Here is a 23,648-nt window from a genome sequence, read left to right as displayed (position 1 = left end):
AGCTGAGGATCGCTCTCCCACCACCACCACGTGACCAAACACGATGGGTACACCAAATCGGAGCCGCACGCCGTGACCTAAAGGAAACCGCAGACCAGGCGCAACAGCTGGAGGCATTTCTGGCAGAAGAACTGCCCAAGTTCGACCGAATTAGAGGGTCCACCGACCGGACCGAGCACCACATCTGGCTGAAGCAGGCGACTCCGATCAAGCAGCGGTACCGACCGAGGAACCCGGCCATGCAGGCCATCATTGACCAGGAAGTCGAGCGGATGGAAAAGGAGGGCATCATCGAACCGTCCACAAGTGCCTGGAGCTCGCCGGTGGCGGTAGTCAAAAAGAAGGACGGCACCTACCGCTTCTGCGTTGATTACCGAAAGCTGAACGAGGTAGCTGAAAAGGACGCCTATCCTCTTCCACAAGTGACCGCGACGCTCGACAAACTCAGAGGAGCACAGTACCTGTCGACGCTGGACCTCAAGAGCGGGTATTGGCAAGTCCCGCTGACAGAAGCAAGCCGACCGCTGACCGCTTTCACCATACCGGGACGGGGGCTACGCCAGTTCAGAGTGATGCCGTTCGGACTCCACTCGGCACCGGCTACGTTCCAGAGGCTGTTGGACTCCGTCTTGGGGCCGGAGTTGGAGCCCCACGTGCTCGTCTACCTGGACGATATAGTGGTAGCGAGCCCCACCTTTTCGGATCATCTGCGCCACCTGGCAGAAGTCTTCAAGCGGCTACGGGAAGCCAAACTGCGGCTGAACCCGGATAAATGCCACTTCTGCCGGCCCAGCCTCCGATACCTGGGCCACATCGTGGACCGAGAGGGCGTACGCACGGATCCGGAGAAGATCAGTGCTATTGCCAACTGGCCGGCACTGACAACCGTACGCAGGATACGGCAATTCCTCGGGATGGCCTCGTGGTACCGAAGATTTTTCGTCAACTTCTCCACCATCGCCGCACCGCTCACTCACCTGACCGGGAAGAACGTCCGGTGGAAATGGACGGCCCAGGAGGAAGAGGCCTTCCAGAGCCTAAAGAGGGCCCTGACTACCGCTCCGGTATTAGCCTGCCCCGACTTCAGCCGCCTCTTCATCCTGCAGACAGACGCCAGCACGGTGGGGCTAGGGGCCGTACTCACCCAGCCGCACGACACCAAGGAACGTGTGGTGGCCTTTGCCAGCCGCACCTTGAACCAGGCAGAGCGGAATTACAGCGCGACCGAGCTGGAATGCCTGGCGATCGTCTGGGGCATCCGCAAGATGCGGGATTACCTGGAGGGCTACCACTTCACGGTGCTTATGGATCACCAGTCTCTTAAGTGGCTACAGCGACTGGAGAGCCCCGCCGGACGACTAGGCCGATGGGTAATAGAACTCCAACAGTACGATTTCGAGATCCGTTACCGCCGAGGCGCACAGAACCAGGTAGCCGACGCTCTTTCCCGGGAACCGGCCGCGAGCGCCATCCAACAGGGCGATCGGAAGGGGTGGTACGAAACAATGAGGAACGCGGTCGAGCAACGGCCAGAGAACTACCCGGATTATAGAATTCAGGACGGGCAGCTCTACCGACACATCCTGCATGACCTCAACTTCCACGAGACACCGGCCCACGACCAGTGGAAGTTATGTGTTCCGAAACACTAGCGTGCCGCGGTGCTCCAACGCATGCACGACGAACCGACCGCCGGTCACCTAGGGATCGCGAAGACGATCGCACGGACCGCCAGACGGTACTTCTGGCCCAACATGTTCCGGGAGGTCGCACGATACGTGCGGAGTTGCGAGAATTGTCTCGCCCACAAGGTGCCCACGCAGAGACCGGCCGGAAACCTGCACCCCACGGCCGTAACCGCACCCTGGGAACGGGTTTCCATCGACTTAGTGGGCCCGTTGCCCAGATCTCACCAGGGGCATACATGGCTACTCACCATGCAGGACCGATTCAGCAAGTGGCTGGAGATGGTGCCGTTACGGAAGGCCACGGCCCCTAACGTAACGCGAGAAGTAACTCACCGGCTGGTTTATTGGCATGGCTGCCCACACGAGATCAGCTCCGACAACGGGACGCAGTTTTGCTCGCGCGAGTTCCGGGGATTGTTACGGACCTTCGGCATCCGGCACCGAACCACTCCCGCGTACGCACCTCATTGCAATTCGGTGGAAAGGGCGAACCGAACCATCAAGACAATGATCGCTCAGTACGTCGACCGAGACCACCGGAATTGGGACGCCCGTATCCCGGCCCTGCAATTCGCTTATAACACCGCACGCCACGAGAGCACCAGTTACACGCCGGCGTACCTCAACCACGGGAGGGAACTAGCCGCACCACACGCAGAAGACCGGAGCCGGGAGCCGAAAACAACCAGCGACAATTGGAGGAAGCCTACGAGGTCGTGCGCATACAGCTCGCCAGGGCGTTCCAACAACAGGAACACCACTACAATCTGCGACGCCGTGAGTGGCGGCCAAAGATCGGCGACCGGGTATGGAAACGAGACCGACCACTGTCTACGAAAGCAGAGGCGTTCAACGCGAAGTTAGCACCGCGGTATGTTGGCCCAATGACCGTGCGACGGATACCTTCACCGGTCATTGTCGACCTCCAGGACTCACGTGGGAAGTGGTACCGACATGCGCACATCCAGGATCTGAAGCCAGGCCCACCGGACGATTTGGAGATAACCGAGGCAGAGCCCGCCGCGACGGGCGACGAGGTATGTGCAGTGTCGGTAAGGGAAAACACTGCTGACCGACCGAGCTACCGAACCGAGCCCACCGGAGAACCGCTAAAGGCCACCGGCGGGCGCCATGGGCGATCCTATCGAGCGCGGCATTTAGCTCACACGCCAGTCATGAGGAGATCGCACACGATGACGGACAACCGACAACGCGAGGTTGAAGAGCTCTTCGGGAGCATCAGCGACAGCTCAGGAGACGAGGGGCCCCAACGCCCTTGCGGCCCTCCCGTGTCGGCGCGCGCACCTCGGGTCGGCACTACGATACAGAGGTCGGATGCCGACCAACGGAGGAAGGCGGAATGGCTCGCCTCCCCACCACCGCTGCGGCCGGTACGCAGGCCGCGTACCGAGATCCGGCGGTTGCAGACGGCCTCCGGGCCGAAGATTCCACCCCGATCTGCCATCCTGAGGGCAGCGGCCGCTAGTCCGCCCGGGATTCGGCCACCCACGGGGCCTGCCCAAGCGAGGCCTACGGCGCCGGCGCCCTCTAAGGTAAGGGATGCACGACCTCCCGCGCCTGACAACCAGGGGAAACCACTCGGCCGCCCCGGCACGGCATCAAGGGACGACGTGCCGCAGCCACCGGTCCCGGGGCCCATCGAGTTCCCGGCGATTCCAGTCTGCCTCGACGACGGCACCCAGGTCGAGGTGCCTCATTGGGCGGTCCACCGAAACCGCAAGTACCGGGTGATGACACCCAACGGTAAGGTGGTACTGAAATTCGACCGGAGGGGTAAGCTCCGGTCGGTCCACCGAACGGCATCTCCAAAAGGGGGAGGTGGTGTGACGACGCCTTAAGGCGTCATCCCTACGGACCGCCAGTTCGGAGACCGAACCCGGTCCGAACGGCGGCTAGGTGGGAGCCCGTCACGGGTGGGGATCACCGTGACGGGTATAAAAGGCCGGTCTCGGCCGAGACCGGGACAGTCCCGTCCGGCTTCGAGCGTGACACCTCGAAGCCAATCCTATACGAGCCAGGGCGCTCCCTGACTCTACCGGGTGCTCCCGGCCTCCGACCGCGTGCGCTTACCGCTATACTTGGCTTACCGCTATTCGGTACGGTACCTTGCGTTTACCGCTGTTCTCTGTATTCGTTACTTTGCGCTTACCACTATTCTTGGTATCTTACGCTTACCGCTATTCCTTATTTTCGTTACGGTATCTTGCGTTTACCGCTATTCTTTGTATTCGTTACTTTGCATCTTACGCCTACCGCTATTCCTTACTTTCGTCACGGTATCTTGCGGTTACCGCGATTCTTTGTATTCGTTACTTTGCATCTTACGCTTACCGCTATTCCTTATTTTCGTTACGGTATCTTGCGTTTACCGCTATTCTTTGTATTCGTTACTTTGCGCTTACCCCTATTCTGGGTATCTTGCGTTTACCGCTATTCTTTCGCCTAGCTTGGCCGAACCAAGTCCGACGGCAGAACACCCTGTATATATTGTACATAAGAAAGCTAAAATATATCATAGTTTACGACTTAACCGTGCCTACTTATTTGGAGTCTCACCCGTTCCGCATTCCGAATCCTGGCACCGGCGAGCTTAACCGCGCTAACCGCTCCCATACGGGAAGTCGCACCGTTACAAGTTTAAGAATTAAAATGTTTTAAGATCCTATACACACAAAGAACCAAAGCATTAAAGTATGAAAAAATAAGAATTATTTGCAAATCTAATAATATATATATATTTTATATTTGTTCTGCACGCTTGTCTTACATTTGTTTCTCTTATTTGTGAAATTATTTAACTGTGCGATTTTGTGAAAGATATATATAGGTAGTGAATGTCTGAAGAACCAATTATGCAAATCCCTTTATGTATACAAAATACACTCAGCGCAGAAACCGACTCCCACCTCACCCCCCATTCACACCTAACGAGGCGACAATATTTCGACAATATATTAGCTCTTCGAACTTTTGCATATTATCCTGAATGATCTTTAACTGCATTAGTGAGAAATGTACTGTCAGTTATTGCGTGTAAAAAAAGTTAACAAATGTATTATATATGATCTCAGATTTATTGATCGGCAATGTTTTTTTTTTTTTTTTTATTGACGGATCTTACTCGATAATTATTGATTCTTGAGTATTATGCGTTTGACATATTTTTTGACATATTTATACACATTTTTCTTGTAAAATGAAAGACACTAAATGAAATGTTCAGCATTGCGCGTTTTTCAGGCTTGGGTCTTTTATGCTAAAAGATTATATATACATTTCTTATATTTATAAAAGATATAATATATATATAAAATAATAATTTTCTTTCAAAAAGAATTATAACTATTAAAAAAATCTTAGAATCTTATTATTAGAGCCCGGATTTTCCGCCGGCCGACGTACCATTTCGAGTCGACCGTAGCGAGTTCCTCACAGCTCGCTTCACTTCGACCCGCTCGACGAGCGCGACATAGTGGGGAGAACTAGCTACGGTTGCTCGATTTGAGAACTTAAATCCGGGCTCTACTTATTATACATATTAAAACTTGTATAAAATATATTCTACAATTTGTTTTATATAATCGGTTATTTTATAAAATGGTCAATTAATCTATCTTGTTAATATATTATAATTATTGAATTTTGTTTGTAAAAATGTGAAAAACATGATCATTTTTATTAATATGCATAAATTTGACTTTAAAATTTATATAAAGTTTATATTTTAGACGCAACTAAGTATGCCAAAAGATGTACCATTCCATAAGTTGTCCAATAAGGCCAAAAGGAAAAAAATTATTGCTGAAGAGAATAAAATCAATTCGACTAATTCCTCAACTGACAATGATGAATCGCATATTCAGCAACTGCATACTTTTACTGATACTCATATCGAGCCATCAGATCATTTTAACAGCAAATCTTCATGCAATTCTATATGCAGCCAATCCGAACTTTTCAAAATTTCTGATCATCACTCCGAACTTTCTGATAACTTTGATTCTCCATCATCTCTACATTCATCATCTAATTCTTCAAGTTTCTCTCAATCTGATAATAATACTCTTAACCCGCAATGGAAGGTTCTCAAATTTCTTTGTGGTTGGGCTTTAAAATACAATATAACACATGAAGCAGTTTCTAGCTTGTTAGCAGGTTTGAAAGAAAACCATGAGTGTTTTGTTGACAATGATGAGTCGAATACTAGATTTCCTATCGATGCTCGAACTTTGCTTAAAACGAATGTGAAATTATTTAAGAAAATTGTTGAACCAGGATCTTATATACATATAGGATTAAAAAATCAATTACTGAAAATTGCTCCTAAATATTTTAAAAATGTTTCCACTTTTAAATTACTGATAAACATTGATGGTTTACCTCTATTTAAAAGTTCGAATGGTCAAGTATACCCCATTTTATGCACTGTCGTGTCCATACTTAAGTTGCGTAAATCAGTTATTCCTATTGGTATATATTATGGCGATGCGAAACCTCTTGATTTAAATATGTATTTGCAAGATTTTATTAATGAAATCAATGAACTTATAGAGCATGGTCTTAATGTTCGTAATCACACAGTATTTTTAGATGGTACCTATTTCGTTTGTGACGCACCAGCGAAAAGTTATATCATGGGAATTGTGTCGCACACAGGTTACAATTCCTGTACTAGATGCACTGTCCGCGGTGTTACCTCTAATAATCGACGTATCTTTATTGATTTGGAGTGTCCTTCTCGCACTTGCCAAGATTTTTTAGAACGGAGAGACTATGATTTTCGTCGTCGTAGTACTCCACTAATTAATATTACCAATTTAGATTTCGTGCATCATTTTATTCTCGACTATTTACATTTGCAATGTCTTGGCGTAATGCGAACAATGCTAATGAATATGTGGTTCCAAGGATCTATACCTCACAAACTTTCCGCTACACAAATCCGAATACTGTCGGATCATCTTGTTGAACTAAAACGCTACATTCCCGCAGACTTTGCAAGAAAGTGCAGAGAGCTGTACATCATTATGCGATGGAAAGCGACAGAATACAGATTATTCCTGTTGTATGTAGGTCCTGTTGTCTTAAAAACTATTTTAAGCGATCAAAAATACACACACTTCATAGAATTTCATTGCGCGATGAGAATTTTATTAAATCCAAATTTATGCAAAGAACAACAATTTCGACAATTTGCTAGAGATATTTTAAAACATTTTGTTCAATTGACTGAAATATTATATGATAAAAGTTTTATTACGCATAATTTTCACAATAACATACACATAGTTGACGATGCAGACTATTTTGTAGACAAATTAATAGATTTTAGTTTAGATACAATATCTGCATTTCCGTTCGAAAATTATATGCAAAATATAAAGCGAAAAGTTAGAGGACGAAATAAACCACTTGAACAAATTGGTCGAAGAATTGGTGAAATCATGAAGTTTCAGTTAGATTATCCAATGCAAATCTCCGAAAATAATGATGAATTCCCAAAACTTTTCTCCACATAATACCGGTCCAGTATTATCAGGTTGCAAACGTCAGTATCGTGGTTGTGCTCTTTCTTTATTCAAAATAAAAAATTATGTTCCGGATAATATCTGTGGCACTGCCGACGGTGTAATTATTTAAGTGGAAAATATAGCTTTTTCTGATCATTTACAAGTTCCAGTTGTCATCGGTAGGGAATTTATTAACAAATGTGACTTTTATAAGGTACCTATCGAAAGTTCTCGAGCTGGTATATTTAAAGTTACACAGTTATCTAATCTGAAGATATGGCCATTGTCGCAGATTACAATTAAATACGTACAGTTGCCATACAAATCTGCTAAAATCGTATTATCGATTTTACACTGTGACACTTCAATTGCATAGGATTACGTACTAGGTTTCTTTGTTTTCTGTCTCAATTTTTTCATTTTCTATTTCTTTTTCCGTTCTATTTTCTATTTGTTCTTCGTCTCAATTTTTTCATTTTTTATTTCTTTTCTATTATCATTTATTTTTTGTCTACGGACTCGATTCAATTTTATGGGAATATGTCTTCATAAAAGTAAACATATCAGGTAAAGTAATTTAGTTATATACAAAGTGAGTGCATGAAAAATTGTAATATAAATGTTCCAATATGCGAAGATGCAGGCAAATAATAAAATATAAAAGAAAATACAGTGAATCTTTGAAATACTGTTTTATGTATCTAGATCATTTTCGACTATTCAAACTTGAAGAAAAAAATATGTTTTTTTAAAGTAGAATAACTCAGCGAAAAGTAGTCGCATCGAGATACGTAAAAAATATTTTTAATCAAATTGGCTGTTAATTTATGTATTTTATGAAAGTCAATATGCCACGAATTATAAATGACATCAATAATTTATTGTTAAAAATTACATATTATTAATACAAACTTTTAATAAATAATAAAATATCAAAAATATTAATGTGTGATTTACAGAAATTAATAGAAAGAAACTTTGAGGCACAATGAATGAACCGACGCAAACAGAAAATAATTCTTCAAAACTTGACAATGATATGAAAAGTAATCAAGAAGCATCCAAAAAAAGCTATGATGGAAAAAAAAGTTGGGCCATTGTGGAATTTGAGTCAGACACAGAAGATGACCTCGAAGGATTTATAGACCTTGTTCCAACACTGTGGATTTCAAGTACGAATGCGCTATGTTGGTATCCCATGCACCAGCATAAAGCAACAATTGAGAAGTTAGCGAAGAAGTGCGTAGCAGTAGATACAAAATGGAAATGTTTTTCGATGAAAATGATTCAAGAAGGCATTGGTATGTACATGCAGATTCATTACAACTCTTATAATAATAATTTATATCAATTTCAAATTTCATTATTTTAAATTTATGCTGTTGCAGAAGACTACAATAAGGGTATGAAAATGCTCGTTAAAGTTTCAAAAAATCCAAATTTGAATATACATTCAGATTTAGATGAAAAAGGAAAGGGCAAAAGAATGAAAAAGCTAAATAAACGATTCGATGATTTCGCTAATATTGCTGATGTTACTACAGATGCTGATTGTACATTAGAGAAAAAACAAAAAAACACTAACATACTGCTTACGTATCCAAAACTGATCCCAAGCATACCAGAATTAGATTTTAATCAAAATAAGGAGAATCAACGCCCAAAACGATCAAATTCCGTTCTTCCAAAACACGATAAATTGAAAATGATTAATTTAAAGGAAACAGATGTCGTTAAGCAGCTCTCTCTATCGAAGAAAACAGATTTTCTCTCCCATGTATCTAATAATGATAAAGTGCGGCAACTTCAGTGCATAGAAAATCGTCCTGATTCTCTAAACAGACCTATGGAAATTATTACTCATCTTTCTCATACTGCTGATCATCGCAATCGAAATGCACCTTATTCAAGCCACCAGGGATGTAAGATGCCTTCAAAAATGATGCATAAATGTGCCTATGGGAGTGACGGAAAGATTACACTAGAATCGCTCGCAGATGCAGTATGCTTTTTCAACAGTAAGTTTATATTTTAGATATTTTATTTATCTACTTTTGCAACCAAATTTGTCTGCATCCAAGTTAGCTTCTTTTGTTATTTTTTATACCTTGAAATTTTGTCTAATTTTTTATTATTATTGATACTACCTATTCTTCGGAAAAACATTTTGAATAAATGTTGTTTTTTTTTTATTTCATCACGTTATTGTGACATTGATATTCTATTCAAAAACGGATAAATTTACCATCGATGTCTCCAATTTTATTTTAAATTTCAGAGAATATGAAATCATATTTTAAGAAATACCTAAAAACAAAATTTTAATTTTTTTAATTAAAATTTCAAATTTTGACGTAAAAACACAATATTTAAAGAAAAGTAAGAAGTTTTTACAATTTGCTTTAAATATTTACAGTGCTCATAAAATTTTAGTTTTTGGTAAATTTACAAAAAAAATATTGTCCAGAATGACATTATGATAACCATCATTATATATATGTATAAAGTAATTTTTTTAATGACTGCTATCACAATAAGAAAGTGTTGATTTTTTCTAGAGTTTTTGAGCAACTTTTTTTGTTTGAAAATTTACGAAATATTAAAAAAATGCTTATAACTTTAGTTTTATATATCATCATTATATTCTATAAAAATACAGTATATGTATAATTACTGACATAATGTGTCTGTAAGATATATAAAAAATTTAATTTTTTTCAAAATTTTAGCTTTTGGGCAGATTGTAAAAAAGTCGCTTTTTCAAAATTATTAGGTAAATAAAAATTTTGCCAATTTTTTTTTAACTGTAGTGCAAATAAAAAATAGAATCTTTTTTATTTTTTCAAAATTTAGCTTTACCTAGTAAATAAACTAAAACAATATTAAAATTTAAAAAACGCTTAACAATCTTTCAGATGATAAATAATGAAAATGGCGATATAAGAGCCGTTGCAGGATGTTAGTGCTAAATTTTTAATTTTTCTTAAAGAAATTATTAAATTAGTCTACAAGAGACAGTTAAAATTGTACACCGATCTCAATTCGAGATACTTAAAGTGTACGAAATTTTAAAGTACATTGTTCTCATATATCGAGAAACTTTAATGTACGTATAGGAATTATTGTAAAGAAAGGAAGAGAGAAAAAATATCAGGGCGCGAGTGGCTAAGCCGGGAATTGAACCCGGGTCTTTCGCTTGCCGGGCGAATGTTCTGACCATTAAACTACTCAGACCCCACGCTTCTAACATTAAAGTTTCTCGATATATGAGAACAATGTACTTTAAAATTTCGTACACTTTAAGTATCTCGAATTGAGATCGGTGTACAATTTTAACTGTCTCTTGTAGACTAATTTAATAATTTCTTTAAGAAAAATTAAAAATTTAGCACTAACATCCTGCAACGGCTCTTATATCGCCATTTTCATTATTTATCGTTTGTTAAACATATGGAGCCTTCCATTATATGTGTTTTAAATCTTTCAGATTTTTTTCATCAAAATTTCGAAATTTTGTCAATCCTCAAAATATAAAAAAGAAGTCAGAGATCTCGATGGCCAATGTCCATTTTGGTGTAGAATATCTTATTTATATGTTATATAAATGAATATATTTTTTTTACAATATTTTAAGCGAATCTTGATGTGTGTAGTTCATTCCATTTCCTTCACATAATTCCTTCACATTTCTTTAAATATTTTCTTACGAATTTAAGATTATAAGAGCCGTTTTATTTTTCCCATCAGATGAATTATCGTCATGTAAGATAACGTTGAAAAAAATGGACCGAACTATTGATAGTTTTATGGAGTTAGAATCAACAAAACCTTTGTCGGAAAAGTCTAATACAACAAATACTATAAGTTTGTTAAGTGATTTTCCACTCTCGACAATGGACGAACTTAAGGCAATTGAAAAAAAGATAAAACATGATGCTACTTTCCGTTCTCAATTGGTAAGATTTTCTTTATTAGTATGTTCTATACTTATCTCTTTATATTTATTATATTATTATTTAGATTATATTATTTAGATAGATCCATTCTATCAAGTTTTATTGGAATAAAAGCATTCAAAAATGCATATAAAAATTCATCTAAAGTTCATTTAATTTATATTATAAATTGATATAAAACAAAGTAAATAAATCAATTACAAACAAAGTAAATGATTGTTACAGAATAAAAATTTACTTCAATTTTAACTAAGATAAAGGGCTGGTAAAGATAAATAAAAAAAAAAAACTTAAAATTAATATAGATAAAATACTCACATAAATTATGAAATTTTGCTTAAGCCGTTTTTATATTTTATGACAATATGTTTTTAATATTTACATGTGCGCGTGGTGGTTTATAACATTTTTCTGGGCCAATTGTACAAAAATCTACGCTTTTAAACAAGACATTTTTTCCAAACGTTTTATTTCAATTTTTTCTCCATTTTTACCAAAACAATTTTCTATACATTAAAAAAAAAACAATTTTATCTTTTAAACAATATAAAGTATAATAATAATAAAACCTTGTTAATTTTTAAAGAACTTTTGGAGAATTTAGTTTCGATAGTGAATAAACAAAAAAAATAAAGTAAAAATTTTAAAAATACAAGTTTTTATTTTTTTGTGAAATTTTGGAATTTTGATGATAAAATTGCGAAGAAAATGTTAGGCATAATATACTTTCAGCCTTTAAAATATAAAAAAGTCAAAGACCTCTATGGTAAATATGTTGTCCGTTTTAGCGTGAAAAATCCCATATATTTTTATACAATTTCACATAATTTCAATCAATTTCCATTTAGATTGAGGCTCTGCATATAACAGCTGAGGGTGACAGCATTCAAAAAAGAGTCAACTCCATGTTACGAATAGTATTTAATGATAATGCGGCTAGCTTATTTAATTGGAAGGGTCAGCGAGGAGTCAAACAAAAATTGCAAGGACGACGAATTAGCAAACTAATGATAGGTAAATTAACATTATTTTAAAATAACATGCATTTTTAATATACATAACGTTTTTATGGAATATTGATTTATTTATAGAAACAATGATCAAAACATTTCCGAAAATGACGGAAAGTATATTCGGTAGAAAAGCCGGACCATGGTTGGCTCAAGCCAGCTTTCGCTTAGAGAAGAAAAATAAGTGAGTACTAAAATTGTTTTTATTGTATACGTAATCGATTATTCCCATTTATTATATATTATATATGTATTTGTCTTTTTTATCGTTATAGACGTAATAATACTAGTAATGAGAAGGAGAATGAGAAAGAACCTGATATAAGCAGTGGTGAGGAAACCAGTGTTGCCAGTAGTGATGCTTCAAAAACCGATAATTAACGAATTATTGTTTTTTCTTCAGATTTTACTTATTTAAAAAAAATTTGGTTTGCTTAAAATGTGATTATCTGAAAAGATTACGTTTTTACATAAATTAAAAATTGTTCTAAAGATTACTAATAATGTTAATTTTCTTATAATTATAGTAGTTTAAAAAAATTTCGTTTGTTTAAAGTATATAGTTTGAAAAATGTATGTGCAGTTAACATATTAAAAGCATAAGATATAAATAAAACATTTGACATATTATTATGTATTATTACTCTTTTTTTACTATTTAAATATTTCAACCTACTTATTCATTTAATATTTTTTTATTTATAATTATTATACTAGTATTTTGTACACAATATTTCTCGTCGGGACTTGATGAACTGCAGATATCGCTGTTTTATAAGAAGATTTTATAAAAATATAATTATTGTTAGACAAATAACGACAAATTAAAAAAAGTTTTTAACATTAAATTAAACATTTTTTAACACACATAAAATACGTCAATTTTACATTTAAAAACATTTTTTTTAATATATATAAAAATTTATTTAATGTTTAAAACATATGTTATTTTAATATATACAAAACGTTTATTTCATGTTTAAAATGCGTTATTTCAATATTTAAAAAACATTTTTTAACATATAAAATTCGTTTATTAAATGTTAAAATAAATATTTTTTAAATGAAAAAAAAAAAAGGATCTATCTCATTAATTTTAACATTTTTTAAACATTTTTTTATCATTGTAAAAAATGTTTTTAAAATGTTTAAAAAATATGTTTTTGCTATATGGGTAGTGTTCATATAATTCACTAGTGTTTATATAATTCACTAATATATTAACGTTCAACATGTAAAGACTATCTGGTCTTTACTTTTCCACCTTGTTCCTTCTACTTGGGCGAGCGCTTCTCCAACATGAAATTAATACAATTCTATCTATTTTATTATCGAACAACAATTTGGTTGAAAAAGAATTGCAAATACGTCTTCCACATCTCTTATTTTATGTAATCATCGCGAGCGAACCTTATTTTTTTATTAATTCTTATATTGTACACTGAAGAAAACCCAATGGCAAGCAGAAACGTTTGATGTAAACAATTTTAAACGAATATACTATAACCTTCGCACGAAGAACTAGCATTGTGGCTCTTTACGCTCCTTATAAATTTCATATTATTGAGTTGCAATCGAATTGAATTTTAACATTAAAAGTTAAAAATATACAATACGGCTGTAAAATTTGTAAATTTTTAATTAATGTTTTAATAATAGTAATATTATTTATAGCAGAGATGGTAATTAGTTGCAACTTTCGGCTCGATTTTCTGATTGACGCCTCCTGTCCCCTCCTTATCGTTCGCATGTTAGCAACGAGTCGCCAAACGCGCTAACACACGCGTAACTAAGGTGCGCGATACTCAGCCTCGGGAATGTCCATATTACAAATGCAACAAGATAATAAATATGGGACAATAGATTTTCACATCACCTCAGAGGTACTATTATTGACGTGTTCTTCAACAATAGTATTATACAATTGAAAAATATTTAAAACAAATGCTAATTATATCACTTGACTATTCTATTAATAATTTTTTATTCCTTTTTTTAAAACATAATCAGAAACTAACGTCTGTGAGTTGAATTCAATAATCATACAAGATTTCTTCAATGTTTGCAGCTGTCGAAAATCTGTAAAAACTAAATATTATAATGACATATCTTTTAATTATTAAGTCGAAATATAATTGTAGAAGTTAAAACGTTTGAGCAAATTAGAAATTTATTGTATTCTAAATTTATAATTATTTCTGATTAAAAGTATAAATTGCAGTAATGACGCTATATAAAACTAAAACTTGAACACATTCAGAGTATCGTGTAAGCAAATGTATAAGTAATGTATTAATTCTCTAAAGTATTAGAAGTATCTATAAAATTGCGCCATTTTATTATTTTAATATTACGCTTATGTAAAAATTTTTGGATTACTCATTTAATGCTATCAATGCTTGTATGATGTTCAGTTTGCGATATCATCATTTATCATAATTCATAATTCATCATCATAATCGTTAATCATAATTTTAGATATGGAAGTAACACATTAATAGAGTTGCATATAATAATTTAATACAATTGTTAGTATAATTGGAGAATGAGTGCGGATGCAAATACATGTGATAATAATTGTTATACTTAAAATACATATGCATGAAAAAAGGACGCCTTATTTAATTTTTTTATATAAAATTATTTAGTATGCCCTTAGTAAAGAAAAAAATTTTTTAAATTGAAAAATTGTGGCCGTTATATAAATTTAAGCAGCACTAAAATTCTTAAATATATATGAGGATTATTTCTCTATGATGCAGTTAAACAAACTGTACGTGTCGTGCTTGAGCAAAATAAGTATATTTGAATCAAATTTATAAAATACTTTTACATACTTGCACGCCGTTTTCTTTTTCTATATCCAACAACATAACTAGGGAGAAAAACAAAAACGGATCTAGAGTCATAGAAAACATAAAACATAGCAATGGAATGACATTATTCTTAACACCCTTTCTTAATGTTATTCTCTAAAATCAACTTAAGATTTAAAGTAACATTTCACAAAATAACACAACTTACTTAAAATAGCATTGTTCAACTTAAAATAATGATTACTAATCTGCTGATAATTTATAATGCTTCATAATATACCGTCTTTAACTATCTAAACTTAAACATTTACGATTCTTACAAAATAAAACACTTGTTAAGCTTTTAGTTAATATCTGCTTGTTGATCTTTACCATTAATATACTCCAAATGTATAGTTCTATTTTTAAAGTTCTTATATACAAACTTATATTTCAGATCTATATGTTTAACTCTTCGATTATTTTCCGGATTCTTAACTAAGAAGATACATGCTTGATTGTCCTCAAATATTGTAATATTATGAGTCTTTATACTGAAATCTAATATCAACCTTTTAAACTAAAGTCTATCCACAACTGAATTACATAACGCTATAAGTTTAGCTTCAGTCGTTGATAATGCAATACAAGTTTGTTTCTTATTGGTCCAAGATACTATACTACCAAACACTTTAATTAAGTATCCAGACACTGATTTTCGATCATGTACATCTCCTCCCTAATTTGCATCTACATAACACACTAGTGGATGCTTCTCTTTTTCTCTAATATAAACTAAACTTAGTCTCTGTGAAATATCTTAATGCTCTTTGTCCCTGTGAAATATCTTAATATTCTTTTGAGATGTTGCCACACGGCATTCGGATATTTATCTTGATATCTACTAAAGTAGTGTACGGCAAAACTTAAATCTGGACGTGAACCGAACATTAAATACATTAAGCAGCCTATTAATTCTTTCACTTGTTTATCTGTAGTTTTATCACTTTCAATGCCAGTAAAATTTGTAAAAGAAAATTCGGAGTAGAATTTCCTTTTAAGTGCAGCTCTGCTACACATTCAAACTGTTACGCCGTCATACGGTGAGACCGCGGCACGCGCGTATTGTGTAGGAAAGAGCATTGCTTTCGATTCTTATTTTATAGGTTAGGAGTTATAAAATTCTGTATGATTGTTTATCGTATCCAGTAATGTTACTAATAAAAGCTTATTTTATAGGCATCGAACGGCTCTATTTCTTTTCACGATTCTGGAATCGACGAGAGTTGATAAACACTCTTACAAATCGAAAGCTTAGACTTAATAACAAACGAAAGATGATGGAGTATACGAAACTCCGCTTCTATGTGAACGCTGAGGAATCAACAGACAAGAAAACGACTGTATACAAGATGAAATGGCTTCAACCAGTTGGGTCTGAGTGTTACTATGAAATGCCAGTAGAATTACAAAATCTAAGCAACCATCCTGAGATTTGTGCAATACAGAAAGTAAAGACCGTTACAGCATCGATTAAGACTCGTGGAGCGTATCGTACATTTACACTTTCATTACCACCGGAGATAGCAAAAAAATATATCGACGATGACGGAGATGCAATGTATAAAGGAGTTTATTTACAAGAAACGACAACACCTCAATACGAATTAAAAACGACGAGGAAAGGAAAGGAAGAAGACATACCTACGCTACTACAACAAATAGTATCTGCTACACAAAAAGGAACACAGCCAGAATTAACACCGAAGAAAAATTTAAGGAAAATACGCGAGGACTTTGTACTAGAGAATTTCGATGGAAAAAACTTTCCAATTGAAAGCTGGTTTAAAACGTTTGAAAAAGAATGCGCGCGATGTCAAGTTATATCAGATGAGGATAAGATTTTTATATTACGTTTATTTTTAGATGGGACAGCTAAGGATTGGTTCTCGTCAAAAATAGTCACAATAGGTTTAGATGTAGAATTTGAGACATGGAGGAAAGTAATCCTAGATAGTTTTCGCGAAACAGGCTGGCGAAAACATAGAGAGGCATATTCTTTTCGTTATATAGGCGGCAGTTTGGTGGATTACGCTTTACGAAAAGAAAACCTACTAGTCAATATTCGAAATAATTTCCCAGTAGACATACTAATTGACTTAATCGTAACAGACTTACCAATAATGGTACAAGATAGAATAGAAAAAACAAAGATTGCATCAATGGAGGATTTGCTAACAGAGTTGCGGAAACGAGAGAGTTTGGTACAAAAAAGGAAAATATCCGTTCACGCAAATGCTTTTAAGAACAGTGATCAGAAGAATCAAACACAATCACCCGCCACAACAAATACAGAAAGAAAACCCTGTTCATACTGCGAGAAAAAAGGCTTTCCAGGAAGATTTCATCCCGAGGCACTATGCAGAGTAAAACAAAAAGAATAGACGGAACAACCGAAGAATATCAAGACAGCGAATAACGTGGCAGTCCAAGATGCGTTAAATGAAACCATAACCGACCAAAAAAACTAATTCTGCTGCCGCTGATCACGCTAGAAGTGTTCCTGAATGACAACAAGATACAAGGAATTTACGATTCAGGGGCGAATATAACTCTTCTAAATTCGAAGATAATTGAGAAAATGGGTCTGACTACACGAGAGGACAGAAATACTTTTAAAACTGTCAGTGGCAGAAAAGATTTTTCCGGCAGATTATCTGCTAAAATGAGAATTCACAAGATAGAAAAAATGGTGGAGGTTTTTGTTGTTGAAGATGAGAACTTTGGGTATGATATCCTACTCGGTCTCGACACAATCAAAAACTTCAGCCTGAAACAGGACTACGACCTAAAGATTTACCACAAAAGAAATTTGAAAAATGAAGAAAAGAAAATAGAAAATTTTGAAACCAAGGTGGAAAATCAAGAAAATTTAGTAAATTTTAATGAGGGTATCCCGGTGGAGCAATTTGAAGCAAAACTAGATCACCTATCCGAAGAAAGAAAAAGAAGTATTGAAAATCTGATAAACAAATACGAAACAGTCTTTGCCAAAAATAAATTTGATGTTGGCCAAGTAAAAGATCATGAGGCACATGTAAAACTTTTGGAACACAAATTTGTAGCAAAAAAGCCATATCGTTGCTCCATACCAGATCAGAAGGAAATAGAGTACCAGATAAATGAATTATTAAAAGCAGGATTAATTGAAGAATCATGCTCCCCTTTTGCGTCCCCCGTCACTCTGGCATACAAACGGGAAGAAAAAACTAAAACAAGAATGTGCATTGACTTTCGGGAATTAAACAAATTGCTTACCTCGGAGCCCCAACCTTTTCCCTTAATAGAGGAAATTATAACTAAAACTCGAGACTCGGAATGGTTCTCTGCATTAGATATAAATTCCGCTTTCTGGGCTATTCCATTACGTGCCAAAGATAAATACAAGACTGCATTTGTGACCCAAGATGGTCACTGGCAGTGGAAATGTCTGCCCTTTGGTTTGAAGACATCGCCTGCAATATTTCAACGTATACTGAGCAACCTTATCCGAAGAAATAATCTGAGCACCTTCTGCATGAACTACATTGACGATATCCTTGTTTTTTCTAAATCTTTTGAGGAACACATGGAACATTTGGAAAAACTATTGAAAGCTATTTGCAAAGAAGGTTTCCGATTAAAATTCATCAAATGCAAATTTGCGAAGAACGAGGTAAAGTACCTCGGCCATATAATATCAAAGAATACTGTACGTCCACTGAAAGATAATTTGAAATCAATTAAAGAATTTCCAATACCAGACTCTCGAAAGAAAATTCGTCAATTTCTAGGAAAGATAAATTTTTATCATAAATATATACCAAACTCGGCACGACTATTGGAACCACTACAAAACTTACTCAGAAAAAATATTCAATTTACTTGGTCAAAAGAGTGCCAAAAAGCATTTACTAAAGCTAAAGACTTATTGTGTTCTCAACCGATGTTAGCGATTTTTGACTCAAACGCACCGACGGTCATCTACACGGATGCCAGTATAGAAGGGATAGGAGCTGTGCTAAAGCAGAAACAACCAGACGGTGAATTAAAACCTGTTGCCTTTTTCTCAAAAAAGCTAAATAAATACCAAAAAAAAAAGAAAGCTATATTTTTAGAATGCCTCGCCATAAAAGAAGCCATTAAATATTGGCAGTATTGGCTGATTGGAAAGAAATTTGCGATTGTAACCGACCATAAACCACTTGAAGGTCAGAATATTCGATCGAGAACAGATGAAGAGTTAGGGGACATGATGTACTTTCTGTCCCAATTTGAGTTTGAAATTAAATACGAACCCGGAAAAAGAAACATAGAAGCAGATTGCCTTTCACGTAACCCTGTTCTCTCTAATTTAGATAATTCAGAAGAACATTTAAAAACGGTAAACTTGGTTACTATCGACCATATAAAACGGGATCAATCAACAAATAAAGACCTAGAAAAAAATTCAAAAAAGATCTTGGTCGAAAATGGAATATTTTATAAATTAAATAGAGATAGAAAACGGATAATAATTTCAGAAGAATTCGGGAAACAACTAATTTTACGAATCCATAAAGAATACGGACATATTTGTAAGAACAAGATTATGGAAAAATTAAGACATTCTTATTATCTGTGGAATATAGATAAAATAACAAAACAAATATGTGAACGCTGCGAAATCTGCTGCAAAAACAAAACCCGAAGCAGGCAATATGGTCTTCTATCCAAGCTCGGTCCACCAAGAGAGCCATTCGAAATTGTTTCTTTGGACACAATTGGAGGATTCGCCGGAAACAGATCGACAAAAAGGTACCTACATCTTCTAATAGATCACTTCACTAGACATGCCTTTATACTAACATCAAAAAATCAGACGTCTGAAGATTTCATAAAATTGTTGGAAAAAATTCAAGATAAACATCAAATAAAAACACTGCTTACTGACCAATACAGCGGAATCAACTCAAACTCATTTAAGAATTATTTAAAAAACCAGAACATAAATTTAATTTTTACTGCGGTAAACTGCCCATTTTCCAACGGACTCAACGAACGACTCAATCAAACTCTGGTGAACCGAATCCGATGTAAAATTAATGAAACGAAGTCTCGAGCCTGGTCAAAAATAGCAACAGAATGCACAGATCAGTATAATCGGACAGAACATTCAGTGACTGGATTCAGCCCGGAATATTTATTATTTGGAAAAACGGATTCTGTAGTCCCAGAGGAATTATCAGCAACGAGAAACTTGATGGAAGACAGAGAAGTAGCATATAAACATTCTTTAAGAAACCATGAATACAACAAGGCAAGGTATGATAAAAACCGAAGAAATTTTAACTTTAATGTTAACGATCTAGTTTATGTCGAAAATGGATCTAAACTAAATAGAGGAAAATTGGACGAAATTAGACTTGGGCCTTTTCCGATAGTTCGCAAGATTTCGAACACTATATTTGAAGTAGACTCCGGACACAGAAAAAAAGAGTCAAACTATTATCATATCTCTAAACTTCTTCCATATACCGGACTGGACGATCATAAATGACTTCATGAGCATCGTGTTTTTCTTCCCGCCTTTGGTGGGGGGATGTAAAAGAAAATTCGGAGTAGAATTTCCTTTTAAGTGCAGCTCTGCTACACATTCAAACTGTTACGCCGTCATACGGTGAGAGCGCGGCACGCGCGTATTGTGTAGGAAAGAGCATTGCTTTCGATTCTTATTCTATAGGTTAGGAGTTATAAAATTCTGTATGATTGTTTATCGTATCCAGTAATGTTACTAATAAAAGCTTATTTTATAGGCATCGAACGGCTCTATTTCTTTTCACGATTCTGGAATCGACGAGAGTTGATAAACACTCTTACAAATTTAATTTAGATTTAATAGGCGTTACACGCTGTTTGCTGTTTTCAAAATTAAATCTTTTTAAAACTCTCATAGCAAATATCGTTTTTAGTTAATTTAATTTGGTTAACATACCCTTTACTTTATCATATTTTATTTTTAATCTAAGAAAATTTTTAAGTTTTCCTTTATTTTTCACATTAAACTCTTAAGTTAATTTGTCTTTATAGTAATCAATACAACTTAAATTTGGATCCGCTAGTGTTATATCATCAACATATAGTAATAAGTAAACAGTTTTCTTTTGATATTTCTTAAAATATAAGCAGTAATCATTGTTTGATTTTTTAAAATTCAGACTTAATAAAAAATCATTAATTCTATTGTTCCAACATTTGGACGATTGTTTTAGCCCGTAGAGCGATTTGTTTAACTTGAGCACATAGCCAATTTTATATTTAACACTTTTACACGTCTATTAAACGTTTCTTAGACCTGTTGTTCTCCCTGGGTTGTTTTAGAAAATATATACAAATGGTACAAACTAAATTTAATAAACGAATAGCCGTTTTGCAATGTGATAATGGCAAAGAGTATGTTTCAGGTGAAATAATACGTTATTGTAAAGAAGACGGCACTGTTGTTGATTATACAATATACTCCCCAGCAGAATGGTAAAGCTGAACGTTATAATCGCAGTCTAGTGGAAAAAGCAAAATTAATGATAAATGATTCAAAGGTACCACAACATTTTTGGAATAAAGCGGTAAGAACAGCGGCGTATATCTTAAATCATAGTCCAAGCGCAAATCAAGAATCAATTACTTCTGCTGAATTATGGTATGATAGAAAACCAGATGTTAGAAACTTGAGAGTTTTTGGCACAATGACGTATTCACATGTGCCGGGACAATTTAGAAGTAAATTTGATGAGAAATCTGAAAAATGTATAATGTTGGTGTTATATATACGTCCTGAGTTGGAGAGGTCAGGAGGATAGTAACAGGCACGTATCGCCGATCAGATTTCAAGGGTCTGACCCAGTGCTCCGAACAGTTTGTTTACTTTTTTTTCTTGTTCCAAATTGTAGCTTTCTCATTTTTCCATTTACGCATGATTCACAAAATTCTACTTTACTTAACTTTAATTTTTCAATACCATCAACTATATCATTATTTATTAACTTCTTTAAATATGAATAACCTATATGTCCATATCTCTTGTGCCATAACTTAAGTTTTTCATCTTCTTTGTCAATATTCAAACATTCACTTTTCAGTACTTTAAAACATATTTCATACAAATTATTTCTGAGGCCCAAGCCAATCAATCTATTTCTATCCCATAACTTTACCTTTTTTAAACACTACTTTTATATTGAACATTTCTAACTTTTTAACAGACAATAGATTTTTCCTCAAATTTAGAACCTAAAAAACATTCTTGATCGTGCATTTAATTTTGTTGCCATTTACATAACTATAAAGATTAATATTTCCAATACCTATCGCTTCTAGATAATTTTTATCCTTAGCAACTGCTATTCTTATTGGCTCATTTAATGTTATAAAGTCACTAAAATATTTCTTATTATTTACCAAATGATCAGTACATCCCGAATCAACAAAAAACAGAATATTCTCATTTCTTACGGTATCTACGCCATCATTCCTACTACTTATAAAACATATACTATCTTCGCGAGTCTTATCCGTTTCGACATAGTCTCCTTTTCTCATTTGTTGTAGTTGGTTCGTCTAAAATGTGATTGATTATTCCAACCTCGATGACCTCTCTTAGTAGCATTCCCACGGTTCGTATTGCTTTCATTCACCTCTTCTACCTCTAGTTCCCCGGAATGTATTTTTTTAAGTGTTATTATAACTAGGTTAAATTTGGGATGTCTTTTTACAGTATTTCTTAATATGTCCACTCTCAACACAATTGTGACATTTTATATTAGATATAAATGCAGCTTTTTTTATTAATTCATTTTGATCTCCATTATTTTCCTTTCTCTTCTCAGACTCTATTCTTAATTTTGCCTTTACATATTTTAAGTCCAACGTCTCGACTGCTTTGTTCTCAAAAACGGTTAACACTACTCTCATATGATTTTGGTAATGCGAAAGGCAGTGTACAAATAGCATCCTCGTCTCTTATATCAATACCTGACGATTTTGACTGACATAAAACACGGTCGCATTTTAATAAAAAGTCTTCTAACTTTTCTCCTTCACTCATTTTCATCGACATTAATTTTTTTTTAAGAAATATTTTTCTAGACAAACTCTTTTTTTCATATACCTCGTGTAAACTTATCCACATATCATATGCTGTTTCTTTACCTCTAATAATATCTATTTGCGTATCATTAATACATTGTACAAGTATAGATTTGTATTTATTATCCTTCTTTTTGGCTTCTTCTTTCTGCTTCGACGTATCATAATTTTCATCACTGTATTTAACGAGTATCATATCTTATACAATGAGTTCTGTCAATATTGTTTTAACTCGAAATATCCAGGCTTCATAATTATTGCCCCTTAATGCAACGCTCGGAATTAGTTGCACATTTCGGGCCGATTCTGGAGACGACGCCTTCTGTCCCCCCACTACCGGCCGGCCGCTGGCGGCCGAGCCGCCGATAGCTCTGGTTCAGGAGCGTTTTATATTAGAAATAGGCTGGATTGTTTAGGCATCTCTCAGGAAATCGTAACATTTTCTTCACTACATAAATAATATTTATTTTCATTAATACATAATATATATATTTAATTATTAATG

General features: G+C 35.8%; 1 protein-coding gene and 1 non-coding gene across 2 annotated transcripts; one reads left to right on the top strand and one right to left on the bottom strand.

The window, feature by feature from the left end:
• Positions 1–10,381: 10,381 nt before the first annotated feature.
• TRNAA-GGC (transfer RNA alanine (anticodon GGC)) lies at positions 10,382–10,454 on the bottom strand. Its single transcript has one exon. It is a non-coding gene; the product is annotated as a tRNA-Ala (tRNA).
• A 547-nt stretch (positions 10,455–11,001) lies between these two features.
• On the top strand, positions 11,002–12,753 carry LOC136997309 (uncharacterized). Its single transcript, XM_067347923.1, has 4 exons — positions 11,002–11,175; positions 12,024–12,189; positions 12,267–12,369; positions 12,461–12,753. Exons 1-4 carry the CDS (start codon positions 11,002–11,004, stop codon positions 12,564–12,566), a joined length of 549 nt encoding a protein of 182 aa, XP_067204024.1. The 3' UTR covers positions 12,567–12,753.
• The last annotated feature ends 10,895 nt before the right edge of the window (positions 12,754–23,648 follow it).

Source organism: Linepithema humile, chromosome 1 (genome assembly GCF_040581485.1).
Source record: "Linepithema humile isolate Giens D197 chromosome 1, Lhum_UNIL_v1.0, whole genome shotgun sequence".
Taxonomy (NCBI): Eukaryota; Metazoa; Arthropoda; class Insecta; order Hymenoptera; family Formicidae; genus Linepithema; species Linepithema humile.
This window is presented reverse-complemented; position numbering and strand designations above follow the sequence as displayed.